The 17,270-nt window shown below is 41.2% G+C and overlaps 1 protein-coding gene across 9 annotated transcripts in view; it reads right to left on the bottom strand.

The window, feature by feature from the left end:
- ESRRG (estrogen related receptor gamma) overlaps positions 1 to 17,270 on the bottom strand; it is a 791,879-nt gene that overhangs the window by 254,722 nt on the left and 519,887 nt on the right. For all 9 annotated transcript variants that reach the window (XM_061625191.1, XM_061625194.1, XM_061625192.1 and 6 more), the window contains one exon: positions 13,152 to 13,567. In XM_061625191.1, coding sequence (XP_061481175.1) covers positions 13,152 to 13,567 — 416 coding nt within the window. The remainder of the gene's footprint in view (positions 1 to 13,151; positions 13,568 to 17,270) is intronic.

Genomic DNA, 17,270 nt, shown 5'->3' with positions numbered 1-17,270 from the left:
CGGTGGTGGCCCCCGAATTATGGAACACCCTTCCTGATGAGGTTCGCCTGGCGCCTACATTACTATCCTTTCGGCGCCAGGTGAAAACCTTCCTCTTTGTCCAGGCATTTTAATATTTTTAATATTATAATATTTAATATTTTTATATCTGTTAATAGTTTGTATTTGTATCTAATGTTTTAACAGACAGTCATACGACACACCTTTTATAATTGGATGATTAGTTGGTTTCTTAGCTGCTTTTAAATTGTTTGTAAGTGTTTTATTTTTTATGTACGCCGCCCAGAGAGCTTGCTATGGGCGGTATAAAAGTTCAATCAAATAAATAAATAAATTGTACTTTCTTTTGTCTGTCTTGCCTCTACTGCCAACAATTTCACTGGTGACCCACAAACTCTAGCTGTATGGAGATTTTCTTTTTCTCTACTTTTTTATGTCACTAATAATTTTTCAAGCTCTATGGCAGGACAGGGAGCTTCCAGACCATGGTTCAAATATGGACCACTAGTCTTCAAAACCTGGACCTTAGAAATCTCCCCTGACCTGGGGTGTGGGTGCAGAGTCCTCCTGCAGCACTCCTTTCCCTCCAATCCTCTTGGCGCTCTGGTTCTCCCCATCAGAGATATACAAAACCTGACCACTTTTCCAAGAAAAATGCTAGAGGAGGATTGCCACTCCAGCTCTGTGGTATCTCTCCCCACCTTTACTTAATTATATTTAAGCAATTAAAATACTTCAGCCTTTTTTTTCATATGGAATGCTGGATCATTCTGGTGGCCCTTTTTCAGCATTGTTTCCATCTCTAAGTTACCTCAGAAGCAGGGGTGTAGTCGTCCAGGGCCTTGGGGGGAGGGGTTAGACCCCTTACTTTTTTTGGAAGCAGGGTCCCATCTCCAGGATCTTACAAGCCAATTGGCATGAAAGGGGAGCATGTTAGCCACTGAGAAGAGTCTAACATGCTTCCTTGTCCTTTCCTGCTCATTGGAGCCATCAGAATGAAAGGAGATGTCAGCTATTGAGAACATCCTTCTCAATAGCTAACACACTCCCCTTTCATGCTTATTGGCTGCTAGGGATGTCTGTTGCTGTGAGAGAAGGTACTAACAATGATCTCATTCTCAACCCAGCAGCAAAAAAGGAGGGGGCGAGGCTGTGACTAACATGACACAACCCTGCACTTCTGAATTTGCCACTACACTACTGCTCAGAAGTCCGGGTGGTGATGGCTTAGGAGAGGGCATTCTCTGAGGCAGTGCCCAAGCTGTAGAACTCCCTTCACACAGAAGTGTGCCTGGCAACTTTACTATGCAGTGGCAAATGATGATGATGCACCTCTTTGCTCTGGCCTTTGACACCTGAGATGTATATTTTTAAGACCCACCCTATTTTTGTTGTGTTTGTGATTGCAAGTTGTTTTTAAATTGTTTTAAAGATTATTTTAAACTGTTGTAACCTGCCCTGGAACCTCAGATTGAAGGGCAGGTAATTAATAATAATAATTATACCTCCACAAACCAGAAATGTATACAGTATTAGCTGAGTAAAACAGGACCCCTCTTTGCGTGAATGATCCCCCCCAATATACTTATTTTATTTATTAATTTGTTACGTTTTGTTACGTTTTTGGCGGAGGTTGTGTCCCTTTTTTACCACATTTGAGCAAGGCTTTTTAAAGGCAGCCTTCTTGCCTTTTATGTCTTTCTCTGCTCATTTACTAAGCTGACATTTTCTTGAACTTATTTGTATATGTACATTTTATCTGATCTTCTATTACAGCATACTTAAAATAACTTCTAAGCATCCAGAAAAATTATTCTCTTTCAACTTGCTTTTATTAATTAATCCTTTCATTTGCTAGGAGTATCTTTTGAAATCAAATGCAGCCATGTTGGACATTCTGGGGAACTTCTGTAAACGCTGAATTTGCTAGCACTCTGGTCACTGTTTCTGATTAATTCAACAGCACTTAACATCTCACACCATATCCTGGGCAGCACTCAGGATTAAGTGAAGGATCACCTCCCCTCCCCTTGGTGCCAAGTTTAATTGTTATTAGGGCTAAATTACATGAGACAATAGAGATCTCCTGCTTCTTTAAATATTGGGAAATAGAAGCGATGGGGAGAGAGTCGAGGGACAATTTTAATGAGGAATATGGTGCAGGAGAAAGGGATTAAAAAGGTGTCCCCAAGTGGCATGGTCCTAGGTTGGAATTCCACCCTAACCCATGGCTGCTATTTGCCAACATTTAAAAAGATGGGAAACATCAGATATCCATTGGTCTCATCTCGTTTTGCCCTAAGGCCCAATAATATCACCTGTGCAACAGTTGAACATTCAGTACTTTAGTTAGATGAGTGACTTGCAGTACAATACTATGCATGTCTTCCGAAAAGTAAATCCCACTTATTTCAAATAGGTCTTACTCCCAGGTAAGTGAGTATAAAACAGAAGCCCTAGTTGTTTGGTTCACCTGTACAGTGGCATTAATAAAAGCTTACAAGGAGCTTTTTCAGTATTAAAGTGGCTAATCAATTTGGAGAAATAGGGTAAGGCAGGTGAAATAGATTCATCATTGCTTGCTTGAAACATTCTGAGAAGGAAATGCTGATTTATATAAAGGCTTTATTTATATAAAGAGCCAGTGTGGTGTAGTGGTTAGAGAGTTGGACTAGGACCCAGGAGAGCGAGGTTTAAATCCACACTCAGTCATGAAGCTCCCTGGGTGATTTGGATCCAGTCATTTCCTCTCAGCCAAAATCAGGGTTGTTGTGAGGATAAAATGGGAAGGGAGAGAACCATGTATACCACTGTGAACTCCTGGAGGTAATTTGGAATATAAATGTAACAGTAAATAAAAGTGGGATGAGAAGCCTCTGTGTGTTCTGAACTCTGCTTATTGCCACTTTCTACAGAACCCCACTGACTGAGGTCTGATGACAAAGGCTTTTCTTATATAAGGAAGGTGAATGATTTAATCAGGTAATGATGGATTTTGGTGACATTTTGTGTTGCATTCCCTGCAGGTATTCCATCTTCACAATGAAGCCAAGAATTATGTATTTCAGTAACCCAAAGCCTCTTCTTTTATTTAAAAAGTACTCTTAGGTTTTGGTAACAGATCAAACAAATTAACTAGTTATTTTCTAAATCCTCTGGATTTGCTTGGGATGGTGTCTGCTCAGAGTTGTGCAAGTGCAACCTTTGAAAGGTGCTGAATTTGTGTGGAGACGGGAAGCAAATTTTACAGTTTACATTTCAAAGGAAAGCTTATCTAAATTTATATAACTAGTCCTACCTTTGTTGATTACCCTTTCAATTGAAGGAATGTCATATTTATCATACAGTGTTCACAGGTCTGCCTATCACACTAGTCCAGCAATAAACTTGGCACCATTGACAGAAGATCTAACTATTTAACAGCAGAAAACAAAGCAAACCAGCAGCAACAGTTTTAACATGTACCAGACATGTTTTTCCCCCATCCCACCCCCATGCCTATTGGACTGAAAGGAGCATCAAAGCCTAAGGCTGTTCATTAATTTTTGTGAAATTTGCCGACACTGTTTGTTCAAATCAGTTTATCTCTGGAACAAACTGCTGCAATCACTAGTGGACCTTGGAAACATTAAGTTCTATCACAATAGACCCAGTTCTAACTGATGGCTGCCGAACCAGAATATGGTAATTATAAGTCTGCTGATGTCCATGGCTAAAATTCTACAGCTTTCACTAGGTTCAGAGTGGAATCCCCAGAGCAGGATCATATCTAAAAATGTAACAAAACAAACAACACTTTCCTGGTTTATAGACAACTGTTTGCAAAATGGAAGTCCAGTTTCCCTACCCTAACCTACCTCACAGAGTTGTTGTGAGGATAAAATGGAGAGGAAGGTGAACCGTGTACACAACTTTGACCTCCTTGGAGGAAAGGCAGGATCATCTTAATCTTCATCTTGGACAACATTCTATCGTTTATAATGGAGGAATGTGGGAATCAGCCACAGGGTTATCTTCTTTAACATTTGATTTACAGGGGTCAAACTCTCTAAGGATACTTCCTACACTATGTAATTTTGAGACAGTTTGCCGGTTTCTAGGAGAAACCTCTTGCCAGTCTCTCAAAGAAGCTTTCCCAGATTCCTTGCAGAATTTGAGAGAAGCCGTATCAATGCCACAATTGCCATATCACTTTCTTTTTAATGAAGATATTAGTATGTCTAGTGTTACTGCACAGTCATACTATTTTGAAGAGTATGTTAGGTTTTTTAAAGAAAAAACATCTTCCTTCTGGGAACCACAGCAGAAATAGTGGCAGCAAGGGAAAAGAGTTGACAGGTGACGTTTCCCCAGCTACCAGCACTGCTGCCGCTTCTCCAAGGACTGGGTGTAAATGTGTGGCACTGCTTTTAAATAAACAGAAAGGAAGATGTGAATAAACAGCATGCAAACAAATGAATGACAAAGGTTTTGACTGGACAGCTAAGCAGGTGTCCAGTTCTCTCTTCCTCCTAGCCCGGAAGCAGGACTCCACTGGCTTGGTAGCTTCTCATCCTTAGACTGAGATACCACTTGGCATAGATGTCCAGAGAGCATACAAGGAGAACTGATAATTGCCCTAAGCAGGCTCTTGGTTATGGTGATTGATTGATATCCTACCCTTCCTCCCAGTAAGAAGGCAGGAAAATTGACTGGCTGGTTTGCTAGGAGAAGATCAGAACTGAGATTAGGACTTTGTGGATGAAAGTCACTCTGTGCTGTAATTATTGGGGGAGAGGGGCAGATAGCTTGATTGCATGAGTTTCCTAAACAGTCACTATGTCCTTTATAAAGATCACCAGATAATGGCACAGAACAGAATATCAGAAGAGGAAACCTTTTACATACTTGGGTATACACAGCAAGGAGCTAAATCTCCCATATCTAGCAGGAGAGGTTGATGCAGAGCTCATATTTGCAAGAAAAAAGGTACTAATTCAGTCAGTCTGTGGCATCTACAGATAGTGCTAAGCAGTGGAGTCACTAGGGGGGTGCAGGGGGTGCGGACCGCACCAGGTGACACCATCAGGGGGGGGTGACTCTCAGCTTTAATTTTAAAAAAAAAAGTTTCTAGGTGGTCCGGTTCTCGAGATATACATAAAAACGTCAGCCGCCCACGTTAAATCTTTTTTTAAACTACTGTATAGCACTTTGTAACTTTAACCCCGCCCGTTCAAGATTGCAGCCAATCAGTGAAGTGTTTGTTTGACCTGTGGCAGTGTCTAGTAAACCTCATTGCAAGGCCAGAAAATGGTGGTTCCCCCCCCCCCGTTCATCTGAAAATCTCATAAATTGGGTAAGTATATACATTTCAGTTTTTCCCCCTCTTGTCTGTAGGAGTCAGATCCTGGGCAGTGTTTTCAAAACCTTCCCAATACTTGCTTTTGTGGGGGTAAAAGCATTGCTAATCCCATATCTCCAGAGTAAATCCCATTGAATTCAATAGGATTTACTTTTGAGTAGACATGGTTATGAATGTGCTGAAAATCAATGGGACTTTGGAGTGAATGTAAAAAAGAATTGTGTTTGTGTTGTCTTTCTGTCTCCCCCTCCTCCAGTCCTATTTTAAAGAAAGTAGGCAGGGCTTACTTAGGTATTACAGTTTTTATTCTGTAGGAAACTAATACTGATTTTTTTAAAACTAATACTGATTTTTCTGCAATGACCAACTGGTTTGACAATAAACTATTATATGGGCTGTATGTATTTATACATCTGCAGTGTGTGTGTGTAGTCTTTCCAATGACCCTGTGAGGTAGGGTTGGAAACCAGGGCAGCTCACAACAAGAAATAAAGCCATTTAAAATCCAATTACCATAAAGCAAGAATAAACAGTTGGAAAACAGCCTAAAGCGCCATGATTCTGAATTTTGGGTTGGGTGAATGAAGTTTATTTATTATTTGATTTATATCCCGCCTTTCCTCCCAGTAGGAGCCCAGGGCGGCAAACAAAAGCACTAAAAGCACTTTAAAACATCATAAAAACAGACTTTAAAATATATTAAATATATTTTAAAAAAAGAAAAGGCTTAAAAACATATTAAAAAGCAATTCCAACACAGACTCAGACTTGGATAAGGTCTCAACTTAAAAGAACAAATTGAAAGAACAAGTTCCTTATCACTTGAGGCTGTAGTTCTCTGCACACTTCCCAGTTTGAGTAAGCCCCATTGAATACATTGGGGCTTGCTTCTGAGTAAACAAAAATCGGATTGCACTATAAATGTATTTACAGTTTGTGTAATTCATAAACATATTTGAGAGTCATGTTTATATAAATATTTCTTCATACTGTGTCCCAATAAGTATTTGACTTCACACTATGGTTGTAGATGATTTTTTCCTCTACATTTTAAGTGCGCCCTTCTTCCTGGGGGTGGTCATGGTTCTCTGTTGTTTTCATCCTGAGGGGAGGATAGGCTGAGAGATGGTGAGTAGCACATTTCAGGTCTCTTCACCTCCCCCCCCTTTTTTAATTTGTATTTATTTTATATTTCTCCAATATCTTCCTCTGGCTGTTTTTATGTATTTTAAATATTTTTAGATTAAATAGATAGGAAATCATAATTGTGAACCTCCCTAAAAGCAATTTACCTATCCTTATGTTTTGGCAAAGTGATGGTGTGAAGGCATGCTGGTAGAACAAGAGACCATGTTTGAGGCATGTTATAAGGTGTTTGAGGACTTTGTCACACATTACTTTTTGAGACCTGTAGATTCATGTCGGAAAGAACATGTGCACGTATTGAATGGTGGCTTGGGTGCTGTTTTTTCAGTCTACGCTGCATGCGTAGCGAAGGTGATACATCATCTGGCAGCTAGCTTCATAACGTGAGAATGAAAAACATTTGGATCACCATTCACTTGTTTACTTTTGAGACCACTTCATATATTACTTTTTCATACACAGAAATTTAATCTTTGTATAGGAAAAAGTATTTTGTAAAATATGAAGGACAGTGGCTGCCCAGTCAGTATAACCACTGTACAAGATCTACTCAGCCACTGTAATTACCTTTTTGTTTTGACTGCCCTTTTGTATGGGTCTTGCTTCAGGTGTGTATCCAACTTTGATGTGCTTATGGAAGGGGTGTGCAAGTAGTGCCCCCCCCAAGTGTGGAGGCTTGGACAAACATTGTGTTATGGAAAACCAAAGTCTGTGTGAAAGAAAGTACATATTTGGGAATGCCATCAGTGTAATCCTAAACACACTTAATAAATAATATCGAACTTGCACGTCACAAAATATATTACAGTCATGTCCATAAGCACCAGGAGGGTAGTCGCCCAGGGGATCTTAGTCCCTCTGCTTTTTTAGGAGCAGGGTCCCTATGTCTCCAAGCATCCTACAGTCAGCATGAAAAGGGAGTGTGTTAGTCACTGAGAAGAGTCTTCTAATAGGCTTCCTTGCCTTTTCTGCAGATTGGAGCCAATCAGAGTGAAAGGAGGTGAGTCAGCCACTGAGAAGACTCTTCTCAGTTGCTAACGCTCTCCACTTCATGCTGATTGGCTCCTAGAGATGTTTGTTGTTGTGAGAGAATGCATTAACAAAGATCTCATTCTTAATCCAGGAGCAAAAAAGGGTGTACGTGGCTGTAACTATCATGAAGGGACCCTGCAGCTCTGAATTTTCTACTAAACAACTGATAAATACCTATGTAACTTTGTGTCTGGAGAGTTATTATTAAGAATCACTTTCCATAATTGTAAGGAGGTGTGTCCACACGCATGCATCCCAGGCACCTAAATGAGGGGAGAAAGCAGCATAGGGACATAAGCAGGTGTCTTATTCCAGGGGTTCCCAAACCTTTCTTCTACATAGACCACTTGAAAATTGCTGAGGGTCTGAAAGTATCTGAAAATTTACTATGGGCATATGCAAGATAATTAACTCCCATTAGTAATAAGAGCAAGAATTTGAGCTGTGCGTATGATATTGTAATTATCAATAGGTGTAATTTTAATTTTGCTAGTTGTTTATGTCACTACTATTGCCATTACATTCAGTGATATATGGGAATTACGATTTACGAGTAACATTAGTACAAAAAACATTACTAAGGATTCTGTATGGTCTGATACGGGAGGAGGTCCATGGGGGTGACACCATGAGTTACCGCACCAGGTGACACCAACCCTAGTGACGCCACTGGCGCTAAGAAAGGCTTCTGTCTGAAACTGGTGTACAATTGCCAGTCAGTGCAGACAATACAATGCTGATAGGCCACTGATGTAACTATACTGCATCTTTCTATGTTCTACCTATTAACCCTGTCTAACCACTAACCTCTGCGCAATTTTTCCTTGTGTAAGAATAGCCAAGGAACAGCAGTACCATGACCTAGCAATTATACCAACTCTAGGTATAACACTGACATTGTATTTGCTTCAGTCTCAAATTTGCCTTCACCAGATGAAACTATAGATAATAAAATCCACCTCACTCACTCTCTCTCTCACACACACACACGAGAGAGAGAGAGAGAGAGAGAGAGAGAGAGAGAGAGAGAGTTTTGCCAATCCAGTCAATGGTTACAATACTTCAGAGAAAGAGGAAAATGACAAAACAACAACCACCCTACTATGCTGCTTTAGAGCGTAGCCATCATGGGGCAAGCTACAACTAGAGCTTAGCTATTATGTGGCAAGATGTATTTCTAGGATCCATAGGCATTCACACCTCCAGAAGAGATTATTTAAGGAACAGCAGCCATGATACTAAGGACCTGAACAGTGAGAATCCAACGCTATTTTCATTTGCCAACCTGGGCTCCTTCTGGGAGGAAAGGCGGGCTATAAATTTAATTAATAAATAATAGATTTGGGGGATGTCATAGTAGAAGTAATTTGCTAAACTGGCTAAGCCCTAAACAGATATACACATCAGGTATATAACTTATATTGAGGGTGAGTTAGAAGGGAAGGCAAGGAACCTAAGTGCAAGATATCTTTGCCTAATCTTTCATGGTCAAAATAAAGAAAAGGCTTGAGAATTAAATTTCCCCCAATTCATTATTACCCTTTTATCATGTGTATTACTTATATATTACCAAGATGCACATCAAATGCTGGGAATGTATGTGGAAATGTGGCCTCGGAAGATGCAAGTCCTTGCATACTCATAAGAGTGCTTAGGCTTACTTCTGGAGGAAGTCTAACTCATGGAGGAAGTATTCTTGCTTCCCCTATTCTCTGTGTTCCTTGTTCGCAGCCTCTCCAAAACAGATGCCCGTTTCCCTGCTTTCTTAACCGATGCCATTCAGCAAATTGATCAAATAATCTTTGTTACTATTACAATTAATTGTCAATGCTGTTTTTCACAACAACCTCCAAATGTTATTGTATTGTTATTGAAAGATGTTGCTATTGCTTTTTTTTAACAATAATATTTTTATTTAAATTTTTGTAAACTGTATTGTTCTTTTCTGATACGTATTTTTTATTTGTGTTTATTTTTTGTTAGCAGCCTTGAGGGTCTTTTTGGCCAAAAGGCAGCATAGAAATAAACTGTAACGTATCATAACATGTCGGGTATGTGGTTCCCTGACAGCTGGGCCAAATGTCCAACCCAGCTGAGTAGCTTGCTTGCTTTTAGTCAATCAATCAAATTTATATCCCACCCTTCCTCCCAGAAGGAGCCCAGAGCAGCAAAGAAAAACACTAAAAGCTCTCTAAAACATCTTAAAACCAAAACATTTTAAAACAAAACATCTTTTAAAACATTTTAAAACATATATTTTTAAAAAGGTTTAAAAACACCTTACAAAGCAGTTCCAACATAGACGCAGACTTGGATAAGCTCACTATTTAAAAGGTATGTTGAAAGAGGAAGGTCTTCAGTAGGAGCCAAAAAGATAACAGAGATGGTGCCTACCTAATATTTAAGGGGAGGAAATTCCAAACTGTTGGTACCACAACACTAAAGGTCTGCTTCCTATGTTGTGTGGAATGGACCTCCTGATAAGATGGTATCTGCAGGAGGGCCTCACTTGCAGAGCAGAGCAATCGACTGGGTATGTAAGGGATAAGACGGTCTTTCAGGTATCCTGGTCCCAAGCTGCATGGGGCTTTGTACACCAACACCAGAACCTTGAACTTGGCCTGGTAGCCAATGGGCAGAGTACAGTTCTTTCAGCAGGAGGGTAACATGTTGGCAATACCCTGCCCCAGTGAGCAGTTGCACCGCCACATTCTGCACCACCTACAGCTTCCAGACCAACCTCAAGGGCAGCCCCACATAGAAGGCATTACAGTAACCCAGCCTGGAGTTTACCAGTGCATGGACAAGTGGTCAGGCTATCCCAGTCCTGAAACAGCAGTAGCTGTCTTATCAGCCAAAGCCGGTAAAAGGCACTCCTAGTGACTGAGGTCACCTGGGCCTCTAACAACAAAGATGAATGCAGGAGCACCTCCAAACTATGAACCTGCTCTTTCAAAGGGAGTACGACCCCATTCAAAGCAGGCAATCGACCAATTATCCCAACTCAGGAACTGCCTGCCCACAGCACCTCCATCTTGCTAGGATTCAGACTCACTTTATTGGGTCTCATCCAGCCCAACACTAGGCAGCGGTCTAGGGCTTAAACGACCTCTCCTGATTCAGATGTTACAGAGAAATAGAGCTGGGTACCATCAGCATACTAGGGACACCTCGCCCAAATCTCCTGATGACCTCTTCCAAGGGCTTCATGTAGATGTTAAACAGCATGGATGACAAGATAGTACCCTGCGGCACCCCACAGAACAACTGCCAGGGGGCAGAAAGACAATCACCCAATGCTATTTATTTTCAGATCGGAACCACTATAAAACAGTACTGTTGATACTCATCCCACCAAGTCGGCTCAGAAGGATACCATGGTTAATAATATCAAAACTGCTGAGAGATCAGGTAAAAACAACAGGATCACACTCCCCGTCCTTTTCCCGATAAAGGACATCCATCAGGGCAACCAAGGCCGATCCAGTCCTATAACTATGCATGAACTCAGATTCAGATGGGTCAAGATAATCTGTTTCATCCAAGGGTACTTGCAATTTGTGCACCACAACCGTCTCAATCATCTTCCCCAAAAAAGGGGTATTTGCAACCAGGCGATAGTTGTCACAAACCAATGGGTCCAGGGTGGGCTTTTTCAGGAGCAGTCGGATCACCGCCTCTTTCAGGGCTGCTGGAACCACTCCCACAATGATGTGTTGACCACACCCTGAATCCATTTGGTCAAACCCTGTCAGCAAGCTTTAATAAGCCAAGAGGGGCAAGGATCAAACGGACACGTTACTGGCCACATTGTTGCAAACATCTTGTCCACGTCATCAGGCCACATCAACTAAAACCCATCCCAAGAAGTTGCAGCAGACATTGCACTGGGGACTAGGGATGGGGGAGAATATCCACTAAATTGGACTTAGTACCAGATTCCGAATGAATTTGATAGTCTGCTATCTTTTCAGACTGGTACTGATTTCTTGCTGCAAGCTGCAGCTGTAATCAGCACTTTTTCCCTCTATTTTCCCCCAATTTTACGTAATTATCTTCGTAATTTCATCAAAGTTGATGCATTCATAACAGTGTGTAGGTGTGATAAATAAGAAAAAATAAACCACATGGACCACAGTGATCATTTACATAGGCATTTAGGTTAAAAATTACGGGGGGGGGCTTGTTGCAGCGGATTGAATCACCAAAAAAACACAAACCCACAGTGGATTGAATCAGCAAGTGCCAAAGCAAGCAGGAACAAAAGAAAAAGGCAGATAGGGACGGAACGACGGACTATCAGACTACAAGCAGATCGAAAGTAGGCAGGGAAGCCAATCCCTACTGGGGACTACAGTAGATGTGGATGGGCATCAAGATTGCTATGAAGGCAAGCAACTTTACCCTCGACTGCCCTGCAAACAATTCAAAATGGGTTTCTGAAAGGTCTAACACTCTCTTCCTGGAGTTGATGTTAACAGACCCTGGACAATACAACAAAGCTCCACTGGATGGCTACTTGAGGATGAGATGGAGGCAGAGAAGTAGGTCTTCTTCAACACCCTCACCGTCACACAGTTGGTACAGTTATGTTTCTCTCATGCTATGAAGCTAATCAGGCACATATTTTGCCACTTGCACTACTCCAGCCATTGTCGAGCCTGTTTCATTCCCCTTAGTTCACTGGTGTACCCAGGAGCTTTGTCCAAGCTGACAGCCAGTCACTTGCTAGGCAACTTTTGGTCTAGCAACATGGAGTGCACTTCAATTATAATCATGCCAATAGTTGTGAAAAGGAGAAGCAAACTGATGGAATAGCTTCCAGTATTGCAGGTGGACTGAAACCTGCATTTGCAGGTAGCCTTGCTCTGGGATCTTTCCTTGTAGCTACTATACATAAAGTGATATGAGAAGGATTTTTTTTTTTTACAGATGAAAACTGACACAGGCAGACCAAACACAGCTTTTTGCCTTGGCAGAAAGACTGGTTAGTTCAAGGATAATACTCTGGAAACAGACTTCTTCCATTTTAGGAATAAGAAGCACTATATCGGTTTAGGGTTAGTTTTCAATACAAATAGAAATGATGCTAAGAAATGAGAATGTGCCTTAGATCAACTCCACCCTTACCTCCTTGTGCTTCAAAATGTGTAGCATATAGCAACTGGAAATCTATGTGTGACCTTTCAAATATTGTTGGACTCCCAAGTTCCCATGAGCCCCAGCTAGTATGGCCAATGACCAGGGATGATAGGAGTTGTAGTCCAACATCTGGAGGGCCACAGGTTTCCCATCCCTGAGATACAGGATTATTGATAAATTGTTCCTGTGGCAACCGCTAGCCCCACATAGAATGCTACTCTGGAAATCTCTTGACTTTTGGAGGTGGGTAAGAAAGGAGAGGAAAAACCCAATTGCAAGGCATCTTTGCCTAACCTTTCATGGCACAAATAACAAAAAGGCTTGAGAATTAAATTGTGCAGTCTTCATTCATATAAAGCTACCACAGATTCCACTGGAACTTAGTATGAGTATGAGCGTACACAATAAAAACATAACAAAACTTCAGGAATGTAAAAGAAGGAGTAGAATTGTGCTTCTTTGTACCAGAGAAGTGTAATCAAGTACTGACCTTGAATTGTCCTCTTGAAGAAAGCCTTGCAGGCCTCACATGAAGCCACTCCATAGTGGTACCCTGATGCAATATCACCACACACCAAACAGAGTCTTTTGGGCATGGAGTTCAGCATGTATTCACACTTGGTTTGCGAATCTTCAGCAATGGTGCTGGAGCAGTCATCATATCGTTTCCTGACAGGTCCGTTACCCCCAAGACCTGGGGCAGAAGGGTAGAGTGGTGGTGAATCTAGCCCATTCTGATGTCCATTCATGGTTGAACTGTAGCTCCCACTGGCGTCGGAGGAGCCACCGGGGCTGTGGTGATTGATGCTGTCCGTCAAGGAGGCGGGGCTTGATGGTTCCGTCTTGATATATGACGAACAGCTAGAATCAATGTGTCGATCCTTACTTGACATTCTGCAGAGAAGCCTGAATTGTAAAGAAAGTGAGAGTGAAGTTTCTGTGCATTAAAGACAATGCTCTTTAAAGGCAGCACTGCAAGGGCTAAGGACCACACATCATTCATTCATTAGTCAATACCTCTTGTTCTACATGAAGGTAATCAGCATAAGGGCATGACAGAGCTTTATCAAAGCTTCAGACAGGCAGTAAACAAAAACTTTAAAGAGACTGAATCCATTTTATTTTTTGCTCCCAACTCCCCCCCTTGCCAATTTTCCTTAAATCAACTCTCTAAATTCTAAACCAGTCATGTACAGTGACAAAGAATTCAATACTATACTATTGCTACAGCTTCCCTCCTCCCTCCCCACTAAATATCATTTGCAGTAGCGTTACTAATAAAGGGAGCTCAAACTTTTTAATGTATTTACTTTTGAGCAGCTGAATGCTTTTCTCAATAATTACTGTTCGCCAGCATGTTTCATAAACGCATAACTGTATCCGCTATTGAGCAAACCTTAGAATCAAGGAGTACATCATTTTTAGTAAGATTTTATATATCCAGCTATTTAGTAATGGGCCTTCTCAATTTTCCAACAAATAATTAAGGCTTTATTCCTGTTTCACAAAATTTAAGTGGAATGATTCATCAGCTGTAGCTGCAATTATTTTTCACCTATTATCCTTAAACTAACCAGTAATAACAATGTAAGCATCCCATATATCTGGAAGTCCATATGAGGTGACATTCAATTTTTGAGCGGGGTTGGTGGGTAGGTTTCTTTAATGGAAGAAACATTTAGAAGTTGTACTTGTTAGAATGTGAGATCATTTACTGCCCTACATCTATATCCTGCCTAAAACTGAACAGATATTTGAACTTCCTGATTATCTCCCTGTCAAAGTAGGAAAAGCCCCTGAGTTTTTACAAGTATGGTAAGCATCAAAATTACAATGCAATATTATGTGGTCTGCAATTGAAGAGACAAAGATGTCATGGCAATCAATCAGCATGTTAAGTAGACTCTTTGAAATTCTTCCAAGAATTAAATGCCACTAAATGCCATTTCACCTATTAAGCAGAAGGTTGAGTGTAGTTATAGCTCCCTTACTGGTGTAACCATTTGATGCAAACTAACATTTTTTAGCTGAATACCTTATGCCTAAATCTAAGACAATAGTGTGAAAAGGTTCCCAGAAACAGGCTTCATAATATTTCTTGAGCTGTTACCAAATTTAAAAAGTTAACTCATCCACACTGTGATATGTCAGGGAAGGCTTCTTTACTATCATGAATGATGACACTAAGATTTGCCCAGAAACTTGAATTAAAGAAAAATAAAAGAGAGTGTTCCATCAAATGTTGGAAGGTAACAGTGTTCTAACTCTCTGAGCTGGCAGGGCTTTGGTTCTGTACTCTCAATTAGCCAACATTTTTTGCCACGATTTTTGCCACAAAAGGATGCTTGTTTCGGTAGATACAAGATATACAGGCGGGCCCCCGCTTTACGGCGTTTCACCTTTCAGCGTTGCGCTAATGCGGAGGCTTTCAATTCCAGAAAGTCCCCGCTTTAAGGCGCTTGTTCCGCTTTTATGGCTGTATTTTTCGTCGCATGCCATTTTTGCATCATTTTCATTATTTTCAATGGGTTCCGGTTTTTGGCGGTTTCTGCTTTTCGGTGGCAGTCCCTAACGGAACCTGCCGTATAAGCGGGGCCTGCCTGTATGATAAATTTGTTCATCATGGGAGCAGCCCTGACATCCTTTCCCAAGGCAAAGATGAGGATGGGATGAAATTGCTCTGTCTAAAGGCCTATATTTCTTTGCTCAAACATTTTGAACCACAAATAAGGCATTCAATGACGATAGTGACTTTCCCAATAAACTGCCATACTTTTTAAAAAGTTCTAATTGGTTACTCCCAGGCACCCACAAATCCACTTGTCATTTCACCAAGGCTGACTTGAGGGTGAATGAGAAGCTCACAACTCCTCCTTTACTTCAACAGCACTCTTGTGCTGCAAGAAAGTAAGAAACAGCAGGACTGTCTCATGCTGTATATTATCTTTTCCAACTTAAGGCCAAGTGAAATAAGTCTTGCAACACTCCAGAAGGCATACAGGCTTAGACTTGATGGTCATTCTCTCGAGAGAAGGCAGGACTGGAGACTATGTCTTTGCAGGCCTTTGTCATTTGAATTTGGAGCACTAACTGCATCGACAGAAAAAAAAAGGCCTAACAAGAAGAATGTGGGCAAAATAAGTTACAATTGAATATGTAAATACTGAGAATTCTGTCAATAGAAAAGTTGGCTGCGAAGATCTAAAATTCAGACACATTTGAATGAATATTATGCTGATGAGAATAAATAAAATCATTATAGTAGCCTGTAAGACAGAAAGCTTTTTTAAGGCCTAAATTTTAAGACTATGTCAAAAACAAGAAACAAGGGATGAGAGAGGGATACTTGTCTTTCCTTTTGCATCTGGTGCCTTGTATGTCCACAGGAGAAAATAAAAAAATTCTCCATCAGTTGTAATGAATAAAAAGCTCTCTCTTGACTCGCACCTTCCACTTTCAGCTAAGCACTTTTCTCAAGTCAACATCTGAAAGAAAGTGGATCAGTGCTGACTTATAGCAGCTCTGTGAACTCCTTTTAATTTAGAGTACTTATACCGCACTCAACTTACTACCTTATAATTACTGGATAGCTCTCACATACATTATGATCTGCTACTGGAATGAGAAGTTATTAGGGTACTGAAAGATTGCCTTTTCCCCTCACACTCCACCAGCTCCTTAATCTGACACCCTGGATCGCTGCCTGGACTCGGTGGTGGGCTGGATGAGGGCCAATAAACTGAGTCTGAAACCTAGCAAGACGGAGGCGCTGTGGGTTGGTGGTTCCCGAGTTTAGATAATTGGTCAGTTGCCTGCTGTGGATGGGGTTGTACTCCTTCTGAAAGAGCAGGTCCGTAGCCTGGGGGTGCTCGTCGATCCATCTTTGTCACTAGAGGCCCGGGTGACCTCAGTGGCTAGGAGTGCCTTTTACCAGCTTCAGCTGGTGAGACAGCTGCGGCCATTTCTGGACCGGGATAGCCTGACCACTGTTGTCCACGACCTGGTAACCGCTAGGCTGGATTACTATAATGCGCTCTATGTGGGGCTCCCCTTGAGGTTGGTCTAGAAGCTGCAGCTGATGCAAAATGCGGCGAGACTGCTCACTGGGGCAGGGTATTGCCAACATGTCACCCCACTGCTGAAATAATTGCACTGGCTGCCCATTTGCTAATGGGCCAAGTTCAAGGTTCTAGTTTTGGTGTACAAAGCCCTATACAGCTCAGGACCAGGATACCTGATAGACCTTCTTACCCCTTATATGCCCAGTCGATCACTGCGCTCTGCAGGTGAGGGCCTCCTGCAGATACAATCTTATCAGGAGGTTCATTCTGCACAATATAGGAAATGGACCTTTAGTGTGGCAGCACCTACCCTGTGGAATTCCCTCCCTTTGAATATTAGGTAGGCGCCATCTCTGCTATCTTTTCGGCGCCTTTTGAAGACTTTCCTCTTTCAACAGGCCTTTTAAGTTGAGACCTATCCCAGTCTGCATCTGTGTCAGAATTGTTTAATATGTTTTTAATAATGTTTTTAACCCTTTTTTAAAGTTGTTTTAAAAAAATGTTTTTAATGATGTTTTGTTTTAATGTGTTTTAGGATCTGTTTTTAT

Source organism: Rhineura floridana, chromosome 4 (genome assembly GCF_030035675.1).
Source record: "Rhineura floridana isolate rRhiFlo1 chromosome 4, rRhiFlo1.hap2, whole genome shotgun sequence".
NCBI classification, from domain to species: Eukaryota; Metazoa; Chordata; class Lepidosauria; order Squamata; family Rhineuridae; genus Rhineura; species Rhineura floridana.
Note: the sequence above shows the minus strand (reverse complement) of the source record. Positions and strands in the feature narration are given on the sequence as shown.